The 17,301-nt window shown below is 44.8% G+C and overlaps 1 protein-coding gene across 3 annotated transcripts in view; it reads right to left on the reverse strand.

Moving 5' to 3' along the window:
* Window positions 1-17,301, reverse strand: part of STX8 (syntaxin 8) — a 293,197-nt gene that overhangs the window by 204,943 nt on the left and 70,953 nt on the right. Inside the window, exons 6-7 of one of the 3 annotated variants that reach the window (XM_075560923.1) lie at window positions 10,938-11,030; window positions 1,079-3,358 (exon numbers count right to left, since the gene is read on the reverse strand). In XM_075560923.1, coding sequence (XP_075417038.1) covers window positions 3,249-3,358; window positions 10,938-11,030 — 203 coding nt within the window. In that variant the 3' untranslated portion in view covers window positions 1,079-3,248. Of the gene's footprint in view, window positions 1-1,078; window positions 3,359-3,412; window positions 4,575-10,937; window positions 11,031-17,301 lie in introns of those variants that run through there. The other 2 variants (XM_075560922.1, XM_075560921.1) reach the window with 2 other exon arrangements.

Below are 17,301 nucleotides of genomic sequence, written 5' to 3' on the forward strand. Positions count from 1 at the left end.
GCATGTACACTGGTTCAGATAAGAGCTCTAGACACAAGGAATCCAGGACAGATAAACCCCTCAGGAGCAATAATGGGAGTAGTAATACCATGAGGGTAGGGGGAAGGTGCGAGGAGGGGAGAACGGATCACAATGATCAACATATAACCACCACCACCACCACCCGCTGCCAGGGGATGGAAAACAGAAATGTGGGTGAAGGGACCAGTGTACAGTGTAAGACATGAAAACAACAATAATCTATAATTTATCAAGGGTTCATGAAAGTGGGAGGACAGAGCAGAGGAGGGGGGGGGACGAGCTGATTCCAAAGGCTCAAGTAGAAAGAAAATATTTTGAAAAGGATGATGTACAAATGTGCTTGACACGATGGACATATGGGTTGTTATAAGAGCTGTAAGGGCCCCCAATAAAATGATTTAAAAAAAAAATCTAATGAGTAACCACTAGGCCACCAGGGCTCCGTCTCTTGGGCACAGGGACCAGCAAGGTGTGAAATGGTAGGTGTTCTACTCCCCCAGGCATCTTAAGTAACTATGGGGCACGGGCTTCAAAAAGTTAGTGGGGGCAGGAGGGAATTCGTTCTTTTTCCATTTCCTGTTTCTACTTTCCAGTCTCTTTGTACAGACATACACAGAGAATTTTTTAAAAACCACACACACAACAAAAACATTTGTTATCGTCAACCACATACATTGGGGAGCTATTTGTTACCACAGGATAATCTAACATATCCTGACAGATACAGCCTCGCAACTGCTTTTTTAAAATGAAAAAGGAAGGGTTGAATAACTCACTAAAAGAAGACAAGTAGAGCTTCCAAAGGGGGCTTCAGAAACTCCATAGGAACATGTCATTCTTTTTTAATTGCACTTTCCCCAAAACTGTCTGAAGCCCCATGAGAGATGTCCAGGAAACGCTGGGTGGCTTAGCCAGTGCTCTAGGAGGCTAAGGATCTAAATTTTTAACCAATCCCAGAAACACGTGGAGAAGCTGCTCGGTGGCCACTGGTCCTCAGAAGCTGGCAGCAGCAGCAGCAGCAGCTTTAGGAGCACCTACTGCGGGCAGGACCCTCCAGAGAAAACAGCTCTGCCTGAAGATATGCTGGTGACAAATGAGAGGTGTCCTGCTCTAAGAGACATCAGCAAACGCAACAAAGGACAACTCACTCCAGAGGAACTTTATTGTAAGCACACAATCAGAAAAGGGTTTGAAATGTTTACAACTCTCAGCAGGATCCGGGAAAGGAATCTACCTATAAGACAAGAAAAGGACGTGACAAAGGAGAGCAAGCAATGCTGATAAAGAAATAGGTTGACTTCTGGCTACCTATCGGTCTCTGCTCCTTCTGATCAAACCCTCTGAAAATGACGGCATAGGGAGTTTTAGTTTTAGGATTTAAAGTACAAAAAAAGGTGAAAGAGGAGACATTTCGCAAGCTCAAAAAGCTTCTGCATTTGGTATACTATTTCTTGAAAATGAATAAGCGAGCCAGTGACTTCAAAAAAACAATCAACAATGTTAGCTGTAATAAAATTTAAGTTTCCAAGTGGAAAGGAGAATTTTGGAAAACATGTACTTGTCACCACGAGCTTGGAAGTTTCTAATGCTCAAAGATTTTCCTGATCAGATCCGTAGCTACCTTATGATGAGTGGTGAGTACGTGTGTGCTATAGTTTGGAATCAAATGTGTCAACCTTTGGAAGAGCTGTATAACTCAGTGAATCAATATTTTTCAAATTGTCATGGCATTTTACATGGGTAAAATCATGCATGGGACAAAGACCCAATTGAGGTATAAAACATATTAATAGACTGTAATGTAACAGTACAAAAAATTAACCGTGTTCAGAGAGATGGTTTAGTTCCACATTGTAACTAACTGTTAAGAAACTACTATTTGTCAAATTTTGGCATAGTATCAAAAAAGAATATTTACAGTACTGGGAAAACTACTGAAATATTCCTCCCTTTTTCGATTACATATCTGTGTTATATATGTTACATACGTCAATCAAAACAAAGCACTGTGACAGAAGGAGTACAAATATGAGAACCCACATGTCTTTTATTATGCCAGACATAGAAGACAGCTGTAAGAACACAAAATAATGTGCTTCATTTTCACTAATATTTTTTTATCGGGGAAAATATAGCTATTTATCATAAAAATGATAGATGCTGTCATATAATGATTTATTGTTGTTGCCTTTAAAAGAATTAATATTTTTAAGCTTTCTCGACTTTAATTACTAATATAGTAGATATTGCTAGATATAATCCACAGAAGCAAAAGCTCTGTGTTCTTATCAACATGTTTCATGAATATAAACAGATCTCAGACAATACATTTTGAGAACTGATATATAAAACACTAACTAAAAGAAAGCTTATATAGTGATATTAATATCAGATCAATAGTTCTAAAGCTGAAAAGCATTAGACACAAAGATACTTCCATAGTGATACAAACATAAGCCACAAAAAAACATGCATATATATGTACCTAACAACACTTCCTTGAAATTTAGAAGACAAAATTGATTCAATTATGTAGGAAAGTTGCTAAATTAATAATCTTTGATAGAGATGTTAATACATTTTTCAGAAATTGACAGAACAAACACTAAATGTCTGGAAGATATAAACAATATAAATAATAAGCCTAATTAAAAAAATATGTCAGACCCTGCCTCCTCCAGGCTAGAGAGTACATAGTCTTCTTAGGCACTCATGAGAATAATCACTAAAAATTATTGCTATTAAATCTAAGAGGAAATCTTAATAAATTCACAAGAATGGTATCACACAGCATAATTACATGACCCTTATACATTTTAATGAGAAAATCAACAATAAAAAGATGAGAAAGAAAATCCTATGTTCATATATTTTACAATATTGAAGCAATGACTTAAGGATAAAAATGGCAACTATACAATATCAAGTGGTGAATGATAATAAGAGCACTAGCTATCAGTATTTGTGTGGTGCATGAGGTACTATCTGAAGGAGAATGTCTAGCCTTTTGTAAGTTGGAAAAGAGAAATAGCATAAATGACGATCGACTGCTGCAGTTAGTGCTAGGTGCATTGAGTCGGTTCTGACTACTGGCACCCCGTGTGCGACAGAAAGAAACACTGTCCAATGCTGCACCATCCTTCGCGCCTGGCCGTGTCATCTCATTGTCGCAGTCACGGGGTCAATCTGTCCTGTTGAGGAGCTTGCTCTTTCGATGACGCTCTACTTTACCAAGCGTGATGTCCATCTCCAAGCAGAACTGGTCCCTCCTGATAGCATATCCAAAGTAAGTGCGGGGAAGTCTTCCCATCCTCATTTCTAAGGATTTGACTGCCACCTAAGAAGGACAAGCCAAGAGAGGTTCGTGTCCTTTGGGTTCCAGGCCCCTGCACTGAGCAGACCCAGGGGAAGACTGGCGACAAGACACACGGAGACCCTGCAAGGGGTGCCAGGCCCACAGATGTTGAGAGGAGACAGAGCTCCCCTAGAGCTGACACTCAGAGCCTTCCCCTGGAGCCCATGCTCTGATTTGGGGGGAGAGGGGAAATAGTAAATCACGTGGCATAATTCCAGGGCACGGCCCAAACTGAAGGACGCATTCTATAGCACGCCAGAGTCACACACACACAAAATAATCTTCTCACCGTGCCATTTCCCAAGCATCAGCATTGCAAACACTACCTTCAGGAATCTTTGCCAGGTCCAGATTTCACCTGGTCCATATGTACTTGATGTTTTCCGTGACACTGACTCTCTGTTATTTTCCTGCTTAATTGAGTAAGAAAAATGTACACTGCTGTCAAGTCGCAAAGTGTCCTGGTGGCACTGTCAGCTAAGTGTCCTTGGTCTCTCAGCCATGTGGTCCTTTGGCCTCTGCCCTGCCTGTATTCAGACGTCTGTAATCAGGGACACTGGGCCAAAAGCAAGGTGTCCATAGGGCCCTGTTCCAGGAGGCGCTGGCGAACCATCTCTCCTGCCTTTTCTGGGTACTAGAGCTGCATTTCTGGCATCCCTTGGCTCGTGGCGCCTTCATTCATCTCGAAGGCCAGCAGTGTAGCATTTTGCATTAACCTTCACCTTACTTTCTTCTGAATCCAATCTCCTTCTGCCTCCACAAGGACACCAGAGATTATATCAGAGCCCAACGGAATAATAACCCAGAACAACCTCCCCACGTCAAAATCCTGAACATAAGCATAATTGTAAAGTCCCTTGAGCCATATATAGCCTAACACTCACCGGCTATGGGGATTAAGCTGCAGATATAGTTGGGGGGCACTAGTCATTACTTTGCTCACCCCTGGCAGGAAATTTGGGTGAAAAATTGTAACAGACTCATAAAGTGTCACTTCAGTGTTCTACATTTCCCTGCGTACGAGCTGTGCCATTTGGCAGTGCGGGCATACGTCACCAACTTCCCAGGGAGCGCGCTTCTGACCGACTGAAGGTTTGTGGCAAGAGGGCATCAAGCAACGCTCTCGGCGTCATTTGTCCAACAACATGCTCACGTTTTGGTGTCTCTGTGTTCATACGACTCTCTTGATCTTGGTGGTCTGGAATAGAACGCACAACAGCTCCGAGGGATGCCTGTGATGTCTTCTGGCTCTGTGTTTTCTGGTCTTTTCCATCTCGGCATGGATGCTGTCCACAGGAGCCACTGAGCCCTGCCTCCCTGGCTAGTGTGCCCACCTGTCACCACCATTCCTCTATCTCGCTGCTTCCGGCGAGCACGAGAACAAAGCCTCAGTGAACTGGGGCAGAGGCGGAGTGCGGAGACGAAGCACTGAGAGTCAGAAAGAGGACTCTACAGACTGACTCCCTTCATATGAGATGTCCACATGCCCGCCAGCTTGCACAGTGTCCACATAAGCGGTCATCTTGTTCCTAGATGCACAGCAAATTTGTCTAATTTCCGTACTGCAAATCCGTAGGAAGCACTTCCTAGTTGACCTCGGTGAGCTGTGATGACCATGCTGTCTAACAAACATCCATCTCGGAGCTTTGCTCACCAGTTGAGCAAGTATGCAGCAAGCACCAACTACCTGCCACGCAAGCTAAACACTGAGGAGATCCAGAACAAAATCACTCCAATGTGAGTGGGGGTGGGGGTGGGGAGATGGAGTGGAGACCCAAAGCGCATCTGTAGACAATTGGACATCCCCTTACAGAAGGGTCACAAGGAAGTGATGAGCCAGTCAGGATGCAATATTAACACCAATGAAACACACAACTTTCCTCTAGTTCTTTAATGCTTCCTCCTCACCCACTATCATGACCCCAATTCTACTTTACAAATCCAGCTAGACCAGAGCATGTACACTGATACAGATAAGACCTGGAAGCACAGGGAATCCAGGATAGATTAAACCCCTCAGGGCCAACAAGGAGAGTAGAGATTCCAGGAGGATAAGGGGAAGGTAGGGGGAGAAAAGGGGAATTGATCACAAGGATCGACATATAATCCCCTCCCAGGGAGATGAACAACAGAAAAGTGGATGAAGAGTGACAGAAAACAATGTAAGGTATGACAATAATCTATAATTTATCAAGGGTTCATGAGGGAGGCCAGGTGGGGGAGGGAGGGGGAAAATGAGCTGCTATCAAGGGCTCAAGTAAAAGAAAATGCTTTGAAAATGATGATGGCAACAAATGTACAAATGTGCTTGACACAATGGATGGATGTATGGATTGTGATAAGAGATGTAAGAGCTCCCAATAAAACTATTTAATTTAAAAACAAAAACAAAAAGCTGAGGAGATAGTAATGACCAAGAGGCGTGACTTGCCGAGGGGCTGGTCATTTTGAGTGCCGGCTGTGTAGTTTGCAGCCCGTGCTTAAGCCGCGGAGTCACCAGGGTTCCACCACTGTGACCATTACAACAAAGTAGCGCCCTCCCTCCCCCAGAGTTACTAACGTCTCATTGCACCCTTCAACGCAACTGTGTCCACCAAGACCGGTCTGACTCGCTCTTACCCTGGGAGACGGGCAGAGCTGCCCCGCGGGTCTCGGATGCCACATCTTTGTCCCGGGGACTGACCTGGGGGGGTCACATTGCTGACCAACCTGGAACTCACCAGGTCGCCGGGACCCCTTGATGACACACTGGCTCTAAGTAAAGCACGCTCTGAACACCTACAGACAAACAGAATGGCCTTTATGGACTTTAACGAAATGAATAAAAGCTTTGTAAATGCTTGGTGAAGTGGAGGGGCAGTGAGAAGCGGAAGACCTTTGACAGGAAGGCTGGGCAGAGCGGCCGCCACACTGGGCTCCAACGTGAGAACCGGCGGAGGCTGGCGCAGGAGCGGGCGGCATGGCGTTCGGTGGTGCACGGGGTCGCGGTGAGTCAGAACCGACCAGATGACACCTCACAACAACAAACATGGTCTCGGTAGGCAGATCCTTTTTTTTTAATCCTCAGAGAGTCTCTTGGTTGTTTTGAAAGAAAACGGCTGACACTGCCCTATTTCTGAGGAGCAAATGTGACATTTGCAAACCACCATCGTAACCCGATCTCTCTGGGCGGCCACCGCAGGGGACGCACAGCTTACTTGGACAACCCGTGAGAAATGACGTCACATCTGCACCCGTGGCCTCCATCGAGTCTGAAATGGAGATGAGGAATGGGGAGGCGGGAGGGGGGCGTGCACGGGCAGAGGTGAAACAGGTGATTAGAAGACACACCCTCTGACTAGGACCACACCTAAGCCAAGCTCACCGCCATCCCGTAGTGACCTGATGGGACAGGGTAGAATTGCCCCAGGGGGCTTCCGAGACTCCGATCACTCTTCATAGGAGTAGACAGCCTCATCTCTCTCCCAGTGACTGCGACAGTGCATTACCCACCTTTACATTCCACGTGGGAGACCTGGGATTGATGCACCTCATCCACACCACGGGAAGGCACTACGATGCTAAACAGGTTTCAGGGGAATTTCTGAACTGCGATGGACTAGCAAGAAAGATCCGGTGATCTACTGGAAATCAGTCTATAGAGACCCTATGAATCACAACCAATCATGAGATGGCACAGGAGCAGACAGCAATTGATTCTGTTGCACATGGGGTTCACATAGCTGAAGGTGACTGGCCAACAGCAAACGACAATGTTCACATCCTAATCCCCCTAAAGCCAAGCCCTCTGACCCTGAGATGATTCCGACCCACAGCGACCCCAGACAGGGATTCTGAGACAATACACCTTTATGGGGGCAGATTGCTTCATCTTTCTCCCCAAGAATGGCTAGTGGGTTTGAACCGCTGACCTTGGAGTTAGCAGTCCAATGCTTGCCGGACAGTGTCACCCAGAACTAGAGAATATGTTAGGCTAGACAGCAAAAGGGAATTAACTTTCTCGTTGCCATGAAGGTTGCTAGTCAGTGGACTTTTAAGGAGAGTAAAACCTGGGTGATCGGGGGTGGCGGGGGGCCGGGGGTTGCGCAGGGTGCGCACCCAGGCAATCCCAGAGGCTCTTGAACGCAGAAGAGGGAAGCAGAGGCCGGAGTGAGAAGCTGTGACAACAGACTCCGCTCACTGCTGGCTCTAAAGATGGAGGAAAGAGACTGAAAAAAGGCTTCACCATTGTCTGAGTGACAGGAGCCAAGGGTTGTGGGTGGCCTCGGGAAGATGGAAAAGTAAGGAAATGTATTCTCCCCCAGAGTCCCCAGGCAGGAAGGCAGTCCTGCCGACATCTTGATTTTAGACCCATGAGGTCCGTGGCCGGCTTTTGACCCACAGAACTATAAAATAATAAATTTGTGTTATCTTAAACCACGAAATGTATGGTGACTTGTTAGAGCAGCCACAGAAAGCTAACACAGGTGTGGCCTGCCTGGGCTTTGGAGGGGTTAAAAGCTCCCCGGGGGATTCTAATATGCAGCAACGTGTGCTAACCACTGCACGAGAGGAAAGACATGATCGGGGCCAGCTAGTGATCATCCCAAGGAGGCCGGGTGGCGCGGTGGCTAAAGTGCTCAGCTGCAAACTGAAAGGTCTCAAATCCACCAGCTGCCTTGAGGGAGAAAGCGGTGGCAGTATGTGTCCATGAAGATTTACAGTCTGACAACACTCACGGGCAGTCTGATGCTGTCCTATCAGGTCTCTAGGTGTCAGAATAGATGGCAGGGGGGTGTGGGTGTGGGTGGGTTTTTTGGTTTTTGTTGTTTTTTTTTTGATGGTGGCGCTTCCTCTCCTGGAATAACACAGGGTGATTTGTTTGGGGAAATCAGTAAGTCAACCCCGTAAATCATCATCTATATGAAGCCCTGGTAGCCAAGCAGATTGTAAATTGGGCTGCTAACCGCAATACTGCAGTTCAAGACCTCTATCTGCTGCTCAGGAGAAAGAGGAGGCTCTCTGCTCCCGTGAAGATTAAGAGCCTGGGAAATGCACAGCAGCAGTTCGCTGCCCTATTGGGAGACTGAGTCAGAATCAACTGAATGGCAGTGAGATTCTAAGATAACCGCACCAAGGACAATCTAAACACATCACAGGGTGGGGAAGCTTCACGAGGGCAGTGGCTGAAGTTCTTTCCAATCTCCCATCCAAGTACTACCCAGGCCTGACCCTGTTGAGCTTCTGAGATGAGACGAGACTGGGCGTGCTCAGGGTGGTATGGCTATAGACAAGTTCTTTCCAAACTGCCTAGGCCAAGCTTCCTTGGCATAAAGAATAATTACATACCAAGAATTAAACAGATTTTTATAGAGCTTATTGTTTTGCCAATACTGTCTTTCAAGGAAGAAACTGACCCAAAACTAAGTGAATTAAATGACAATATAATTATATATAGGAACTCTAGTAGTGTAGTGGGTTATGCACTGGGCTGCTAACCACAAGCCAGCAGTTCAAAACCACCAGCCACCCACATGAGAGAAAGAGAAGACGTCCTATTCCTGTAAAAATTATAGCCTTACAAACCTAGAGTCACTGTGAGTCAAAACCTAGTCAATGGCAATGAGCATAATTATAAATAATCATATGCAATATATACTTAATGTGCAATATATTACAGTCAAGCCTGCAAAAGCTGGAACTGATGGAAGGCAGACACTCACCAGAAAAGAAAAACGCAAACTTTGCCTACTCAACAAAGGACAGAAATGCGGTAAGCCGGCCCCCTGTCAGAGACGAGACTCAGAACTCCCCAGCCCTAGAAAATGGGCACAGCAAGTCAGACTCGCTCAGGCCTCCCTGCTTCACATTCCCAACAGCACCTCAGAAATCAGCACGCTGCCCTCCTGCCTGTGCCCCTTGTGAACAGTTTCCACAAACGTGGTCTCCCTTGAAAGGCGAGTACACAGCCATCCCCAGAACTTCAACTGCCATGGACACAGGCAGTGGTGACATGTTTGTGAGTGCTGCTCTCTGAGCCAGGAGGACGATCATCAAAAGCTCCAGTCTCAGAACCTTTGACTTCTCTCTCTCTCTCTCTCTCTCTGTCTTCCTGGAAGGACGGGGCTTTCTACTCCCATAAAGAGTTTCAGCCCCTTTAAAAAAAGAACTACATCCTGGGACACTCCCAGGGGCAGTTCTCCCCGGCCCTTTGGGGTGCCATGAGTCTGGAATGGCGGTACAGTTTGGCTTTATTTTGGAGACTCTGCCTTCCTTAGAGATGAAGCTAACATACGTGCCCCGCCCCCCAAAAGAAAAGTAACAGCTAATGAGAATCAGAAGACCTGAACGTGAATCTTCTTTGACTGTGCCTCAGAGACACAGGACAAGTCTCTGAGCTTCGTTTGTCTCTCACAAATGGATAACATGACTACCAGGATGTCGCCATACAGGTGAAATATGATGATTTGGTTGACATTTCTAACAATATTACTTTTACTTGACTTCTTGAAGTTGTACTTCATTCTTTTTTCTTTTAGACATTTTATTGGGGCTCTTACAGCTCTTATCACAATCCATCCATCCATCCACTGTGTCGAGCACATTTGCACATATGTTTCCATCATTAGTTTCAAAACATCTTCTTTCTACTTGAGCCCTTGGTATAGCTCATTTTTTATCCCAGTTATACTTCATTATATTTAAGAAGTCTTGAGTTTACACAAAATTATTCTATTATTTTCAAACAAACAAAAAAGAAATACAATGACTCACAGGAGGTGCTTCCGAGTACACAAGCAGGGCTTTCAATAAATGCTAGCTTCATAAAACTCAACGACTCTCAGGGTTTCCCACATCGCCTCCAGGTGAAAATGCCCGTTGACCCTGTCCACTCTGAGCCCTGGTAGCGTCGCTCCAACTGCCTATGGGATGATTCCACCTGGATCTCTCACAGCCCCAAACTGAACCTACGGTCCAACTCACAAGCCAGTTGCCCCTTCCATTTATCAGACGTTATTCGTAACAGCAAATGCACTCTTGCATCTGCTCTTTCCCTTCTGTTCCCACCACTGCAACTCACACCCAGGCTCTCGTCTCTCGTGCCACACCTCTCAGACACAAGGGCCTTTCAGACCGTCTCCCTGGCCTAACCCTGCTCACATTTACAGTGTAACCTCTCTGCACCCATCACTGAACAAACTCTTCAAACACCCCCGCCTGGTACTGATGCACGAAGAGTGAGAGCCATGGGTATAGTGGTGGGGTGAGACCCACACCGCCTCGGCAAGACCCATGCCCTGAGCAACGCCAGCGAGCACCGTGCGAAAGGCAAGCTCCAGGCAAAGGCCTTTTCCAAGCAGCTACGGAGAAGCGGCACTTTGGGGCAGATTTTCTTCCTGTACCACCATCACAACAATCGCAGTCTGTCACAAAGCACCCTCAAGTGCACCAGACGACCATAAGCCCTCGATGTTAAACCACTTTCCACGACTCACAATATTACAGTGACGGACAGTTGAGGCTTTTAATAGACATACATGTACTAAGCGGCATGTTTGGTTAAACTCGGACTTGTCCTTACCGTTTTGTTCGTCCAATTCATCCCCAATTTCCTGTCCCATTTGTTTTTGGCGACTCAGGATGGAGGAAAGGGCATCAAGGCCTGCATCCTGCTCTGAAAGACAAAGACAATAATCACCTCGCTGAAAACCAAGGAAGGACATTTCAAAAGCAGAAAGATACGCAGGCATGTATGTATCACAGTCCCATGTGCGTTCAGCCTAACACTGCAGGCAGTCAAAGAAGCCTGGTGGCACTGGGCTGCTAACCGCACTGAGGCTTTCTCCTCCCGCAAAGTTACCCTCAGAACCCACGGGGGGGGGGGGGGGGCGGGGAGAGGGTCTACTTTGTCCTACAGGGTTGCTACGGGTCAGAACCGACCCAATAGCATTGAGTTTGGTTTGGGTTTGTAAGTCATTCAGATAAAGTCATTACATCAGGTAAAATACTGGAATACGACAAAGAAAAATTAAATACCTCACCCTTACTAAAATAATACTAAAATGGTTTCCTGATTATTTTAGTTTTTCAATATTAAAAACACAATAATATCACATTCGGTTAAATGTTTTTCTGGTATATAATATGTAAAGAGCATGTACAAATCAATATAAAAAGACTTACTGTCCCAGTTTCTAAATGGGCAAAGGAGACAGAACACTTACAAGAAAATAACGAGAAAAATAAGTCTTATGACTTTACTACTACTTTTTTTCAGTACAAATGAAAACAATGGGTTATTTTTTTCTTACCACATTTGTGAGGATTAATAAGAATGATAACACCTGGGGTTAAGTAAAGTGTGAAGAACTAGACTTGGGAGGGTCAGTTCATACACCTTTCTAGAGAGCAACTTGTGCCTATCTTTTATCTACCCATTTATATTTCTAAAACCTCATGGTACCAGCACATTCAGATGATATGTAGTGATATTATACAAGCAAATTCCCCAAGACATTGCAGTGCCACTTATCAATCTCCTGCCTCTCTCCTCCAAGTTCCACCTTTTTGACTGCTCAGCGAAAATGGGTCTGGAACCTTAAATATTTTTCCTAGGCCAGCTTTGTCACTAGAGGTCGCTGGGGAGACACTGCAGGTGAGAAAGGGTGTTGGCTTCTTGGTTGCTGCCCGGTCTCTGCCAGGCTCCTATGGCATTTGGCGTTCAATGTCAGCTTCTGCAATGTACAGCAGCTAAGAGCACCCAGGGCCCAGCAGCCTCTCCAACTCGACACCTGCTGACATGCCATGTCCTTGGTCAGTTTGTGGCAGATTGTCTCCAGTGAGACACACCTTTCCATGAACAGCTTTCCCTGGGGGCCTCAAAAACCCCAAACCAAACTTACTGCCACTGAGTCAATTCTGCCTCATGGTGACCCGACAGGGCATGGAAAAATGCCCCTATGCAGTTCTGAGACTAACTATTTACGGGAGAAGAAAGTCTCACCGTTCTCTCTTCGAGCAGCTAGTGATTTCAAACTGCTGAGCTTGAGGTTAGAAGCCCAACAGATTCCTAGCAAGCTCTGACAAGGGCAGAGTAGCAGGGTGACAAGTTCTCTGTATCCGGGCATCATGGACGTGACCTTGAAACAAGGTCTGGATCCAGTCTTGTGGGTGCAGGGTGCTTCCTTGAGCATGCTGCCTCAGCCCCAGAGTTTGTCAAAGGGGGCTTACAAGCGAGTCCCTGAGTGATGCAGACAGTTAATGTGCTTGTCTGATTAACTGAAAGGTCAGAGGGTGGGGGGAGATGTATGATCAAGTTAACCTACAGGTGCTTCAGAAGAAAGGTCTGGTAATCTACTTCCCCCAAAGAATGAGCCCTGGAAAACTCGGCCGAGCACAGTTCTGCTCTGAAACATGTGGGGTAGGCATGAATCAGAACCCTTACTGGTTTTACTTCTTACTAATCCACCTCTCCTCACTCTAATCATTAACATAATTAACATGTTTTGATATTACACTTTCTGTATGTGAGAATGCTTCAAAGCTGTGCTTCAGGTTTTCAGCGGCTTCTTCCTCTGAAGTGGGGAGCCAAGTCCTTCTTCAGTGTCTGTTCTTAGTCTGGAAGCTGAAACCTGCTCACTGTGGCTGACCCTGCTGCCATTTGAAGCACCAGCGACCTAGCTTCCAGCATCACAGCAACACACACCCCACCACAGTATGACAAAGCGACAGGCAAGTGGTGGTCGCAAACATCTTTTATCAACCACACAAAAGGCGACTACACACATGGACTTCCCCAGAGGGCACACACAGAAATCAAGTGACCATGTCTGTGAGAAGACGCAATGGAGCAGCTCAATACGAGCAGCTACAGCCAGACCAGGGGCCGACTGTGGGAAAGACCATCAATTGCTCCTACGTAAGTTCCGGTGGAAGCTGAAGAAAGCGAAAACAATTTCTCAGGAGCCAAAATATAACCTTACATCTGAATTCTGAGACTATCTCAAGATCAGATTTAACCCACGGAGCTCTAATGACAGAGACCTAATAAGCTGTGGGAGGACACCGAGACCATCAATCCCGAAGAAAAGCAAAACATCATTAAAAAGACAAGGAAGAAAAAGAGGATAGAAATGGATGTCAGAAGAGACTCGGAAACTTGCTCTTAATCGTAGAGTAGCAAAAGCAAATGGAAGAAAGGATAAAATCAAGGAACAGAAAATGTCAAAGGACAGCTCGAGGAGACAAAGCCAAACATTATAACGAAATGTGCAAGGGCCTTGAATTATAAAAACAAAAAGGAAGAACATGATCAGCATATCTGAAAGGGGAAAAAATTCAAGCCTTGAATTGCAACTTTGAAAGATTCTATACTGACGCAGGAAGCACCAAGAGAAGATGCGCCGAAAAGAACTCGTAGCTGTGAATCGGAATTCACTTGACGGCAGTGAGTTTGGGTTCTGTTTGGTTGTGTTATAACAAGGTGAACAACGGCCGGGAGGTGCGTATGCCTCGGACAGTCAACCATGGCATCAAAAGGGAACCGTGTGCTCAAGGAGAAAGCTCAGAAGGCAGGAAAGAAGGGGGCGCGTAGGAAGCACGGGAAGCGGGCCATTCAACTGGGAGGACTGTAATCAGTGGCCCACAGCAAAATGTGTGTGAGGTTCTGAAGGGAAAACTAATTTGCCCGGTAAAGTTGGATTCAAATTGTAATTAAAAAGTTTAAAAACAATACACCTATCTATAAAAAAGCAATCCCGCAAGTCTTCTTACCCCAGATCACATTAATGCTTACTTCTATTTTTTCCTCATCTTTTTTATGGAATTAAACCACTACCCATAACTCGTTAATTCATCTGGAATTTATTTAAACTAATAGTGTGAGAGGTAAGGGCCCCCTGGGGACATTTTTTGACACTCTGTACTTTTAAAACTACATAGTCTACTGTCTCGAGGGGTCATTCTAGAGGGTCGCTTTATAGCAAAATCACTTTATAATGAGGTTCTTTGGGGTCTTGAGTAACAGCCTCTTGGATGGCCTCCAAGATAAATCTATCTTCAACCTGGTGCTACTAAAAGATGGCAAATGTTAGAGGAAAATTCCAAATGCATCCAAAGAATAATCTATATAGATGGGTCAAGTGTCGGAGATTCTTGTGGGGTTTCCAGCTAGGAAGAGTCATTAATGTCCTACAGTTGCTTGATGTCTCTGTTAGATGCCATGGAGTCGGCTCCGACCTGTAGCGACCGTGTGCACAACAGAATGACGCTGCCCGGCCCTGTGCCATCCTTAGAATTGTGCCCATGCCTGAGCCCACTGTGTCAATCCATCTCATTGAAGGCCTTCCTTTTTTCACTGCCCTTCTACTTTGCCAATCGTGATGTCCTGCTCCAGGGCCCAGTCTCTCCTGACAAGACGCCAAAAGTAGGCAAGACAAAGTCTCACCAGCCTCGCTTCTAAGGAGTAGACTGGCCGTACTTCTTCCAAGACAGATTTATTTGTCCTTTTGGAAGTCCATGGGTCTTTCGATATTCTTTGCCAGGACTACAATTCCATGCATCGATTCTTCTTCGGCCTTCTTTATGCAGTGTCTAACTTTCAGTTGAATATTGAAAATACTATGGCTTGGGTCAGGTGTACCTTAGTCCTCAAAGTAACATCCTTGCTTTTAACACTCTAAAGAGGCCATGCTTTTTAACTCTAAAAAAGTGCAGCAAATTTACCCAATGCAATGCATTATTTGCTGTCCTGACTCCTGCTTCCATAAGCACTGATTGTAGATCCAAGCAAGATGGAATCCTTGACAACTTCAATCTTTCTCCATGTGTCATGATGTTACCTAGCGGGCCAGTTGTGAGGATTTTGGTGTTTGTTACTTTGAACATAATCTATACTGAAGGCAACAATCTATGATCTTCATCAGCAAGTGCTTCAAGTCTTCCTCACTTTCAGCAAGCATGGGCTTGATGGAGTAGAGACATAGATTATAAATGAAAAATACCTAGATTTTACTCTCCTCTAGGAAATTTGACTTGTTATCTGACTCAACTACCCAGAGTCCCTCTTTCTCCTACAAAACCAAACTCACTGCCACCAAGTCAGTTTGAGCTCATAGTGACCCTATAGGGCAGGGTAGAACTGCCCCCTCTGGGTTTCCAAGACTGTAATTTTTTTTTACTGTTATTCTTTATAGGAGCAGAAAGCCTTGTCTTTCTCCTGTGGAACTGGCTGGTGGTTTCAAATCAGTAAATTTGCTGTTAGCAGCCCAATGCATAACCACTATGTGACCAAGTATCCTTTAAAAAACAGAAAGAGGGTTGATATTGGGCTATGAGTTCCTGGCACTGCCTCTACCATGTTAAGTGCTATCCCAAATTACCATTCCATAATTAAAAGCCACAGAAGGACCAGATAATGAAAATGCTGTGTATGTTTTGTTAATAATCGTTCTGGTAGCCCAGGTCCCTCCAGACTGAAAGTGGCCTCCTACAAGGAGAGAAGTCATCTTAGACATGTTCCAGTGTAGACCATGGGATAAATAAGAGCAAGTAACATTTCTTAGCCATGCCAGGAAGAACATAAAATGAGGTTGAACCACTTCCATGTACCCAAGGAAAAAATAAATTCTATTTCATCAAGTTTTTGATTCAAGTATACGTTTGCTGTGCTTTAATTCTGAGAACCTATTAAATGGTAATGTCTAATTAATTATCTGAAAAAAACAAAAGAAGACTAGACTATTTTCAAAAGAGTCTGCATAAGGAGCTTCCAGACTAAGAGAGACTCAGAAAAAATGTCCTGGTGTTCTACTACTGACAATCAGGCAATGAAAACCATATGGATCACAAAGATCCAATCCCATGGTGCACAGGGTTACCATAAGTCTAGAGCAACTTGACAACAGCTAAGAAATGAGGGAAAGATTCGGTCAGTAGATAAATAATTACTACTTTGAAAAGACTCTTAGGGAAAATTTTAAGAACTAGTGTTTTTGTTTCATTTTGTTTGTTTAAATATTTTAGGAAAGGAATCCTTCTGGTGTGGATAACAGCTATAAGATAAGAGTCTGAGCTGAAAACACAGGGAATCCAGGACAGAGAAACCCCTCAGGACCAATAATGAGAGTTGCCATACCAGGAGGGGAAGGGGCAGGTGGTCTACATATAACACAGTGATCTACATATAACCCCCTCCTGGGGAATGGACAACGAAAAAGTGGGTAAAGGGAGACATCAGTTAGTATACAACATGAAAAGATAATAATAATTTATAAATTATCAAGGGTTCGTGAGAGAGGGTGGTGGGGAGTGGGAAAAATGAGGAGTTGATACCAAGGGCTCAAGTAGAAAGCAAATGTTTGCAAAATGATGATGGCAAAGAATGTACAAATGTGCTTGACGCAATGGATGGATGGATTGTGATAAGAGTTGATGAGTCCCCAATAAAATGATTTTTTTTAAAATGAAAGATAAGCGTCTGTTCAAAGAAAGTTGTCCGTGAGGTTGTGGTTTCAAGGGTGCAAAGATTAGCTACTAAGAGTGCCCAATACAAAATGGAGCCAGGCTAGCCACGTTTTCCAAGCCCAATTCTACACGAAAACATTTACAGTCCTAAGAATACAGAAATCTAGAGCTACTGTATAGCTGTCTCCTTTTGCTAGGAAGAACATTTATATAAGTATGATAAGATGAAGAAGCTTTGTAGACACATCGCAACAGCTCACAGGATTTGTTTATTGGGATAAAAGAACTGAGATAATAGTCTTGGGGGACATTTAGTCAATTAGTATAACAGTCATGAAAACAATATCCTACATCTTCCTTTGAGTAGGTAGCGAACATCTGGGGTCTTAAATACTTGCAAGTGTCCCTCTAAGACATAAATAAGTGCTGGTCTCTACCGGTGTGGAATAGAAGAGAACACAAAGGCTCAAGAACCTAGTCCT

This window comes from Tenrec ecaudatus, chromosome 10, assembly GCF_050624435.1.
Source record: "Tenrec ecaudatus isolate mTenEca1 chromosome 10, mTenEca1.hap1, whole genome shotgun sequence".
Lineage (NCBI taxonomy): Eukaryota > Metazoa > Chordata > Mammalia > Afrosoricida > Tenrecidae > Tenrec > Tenrec ecaudatus.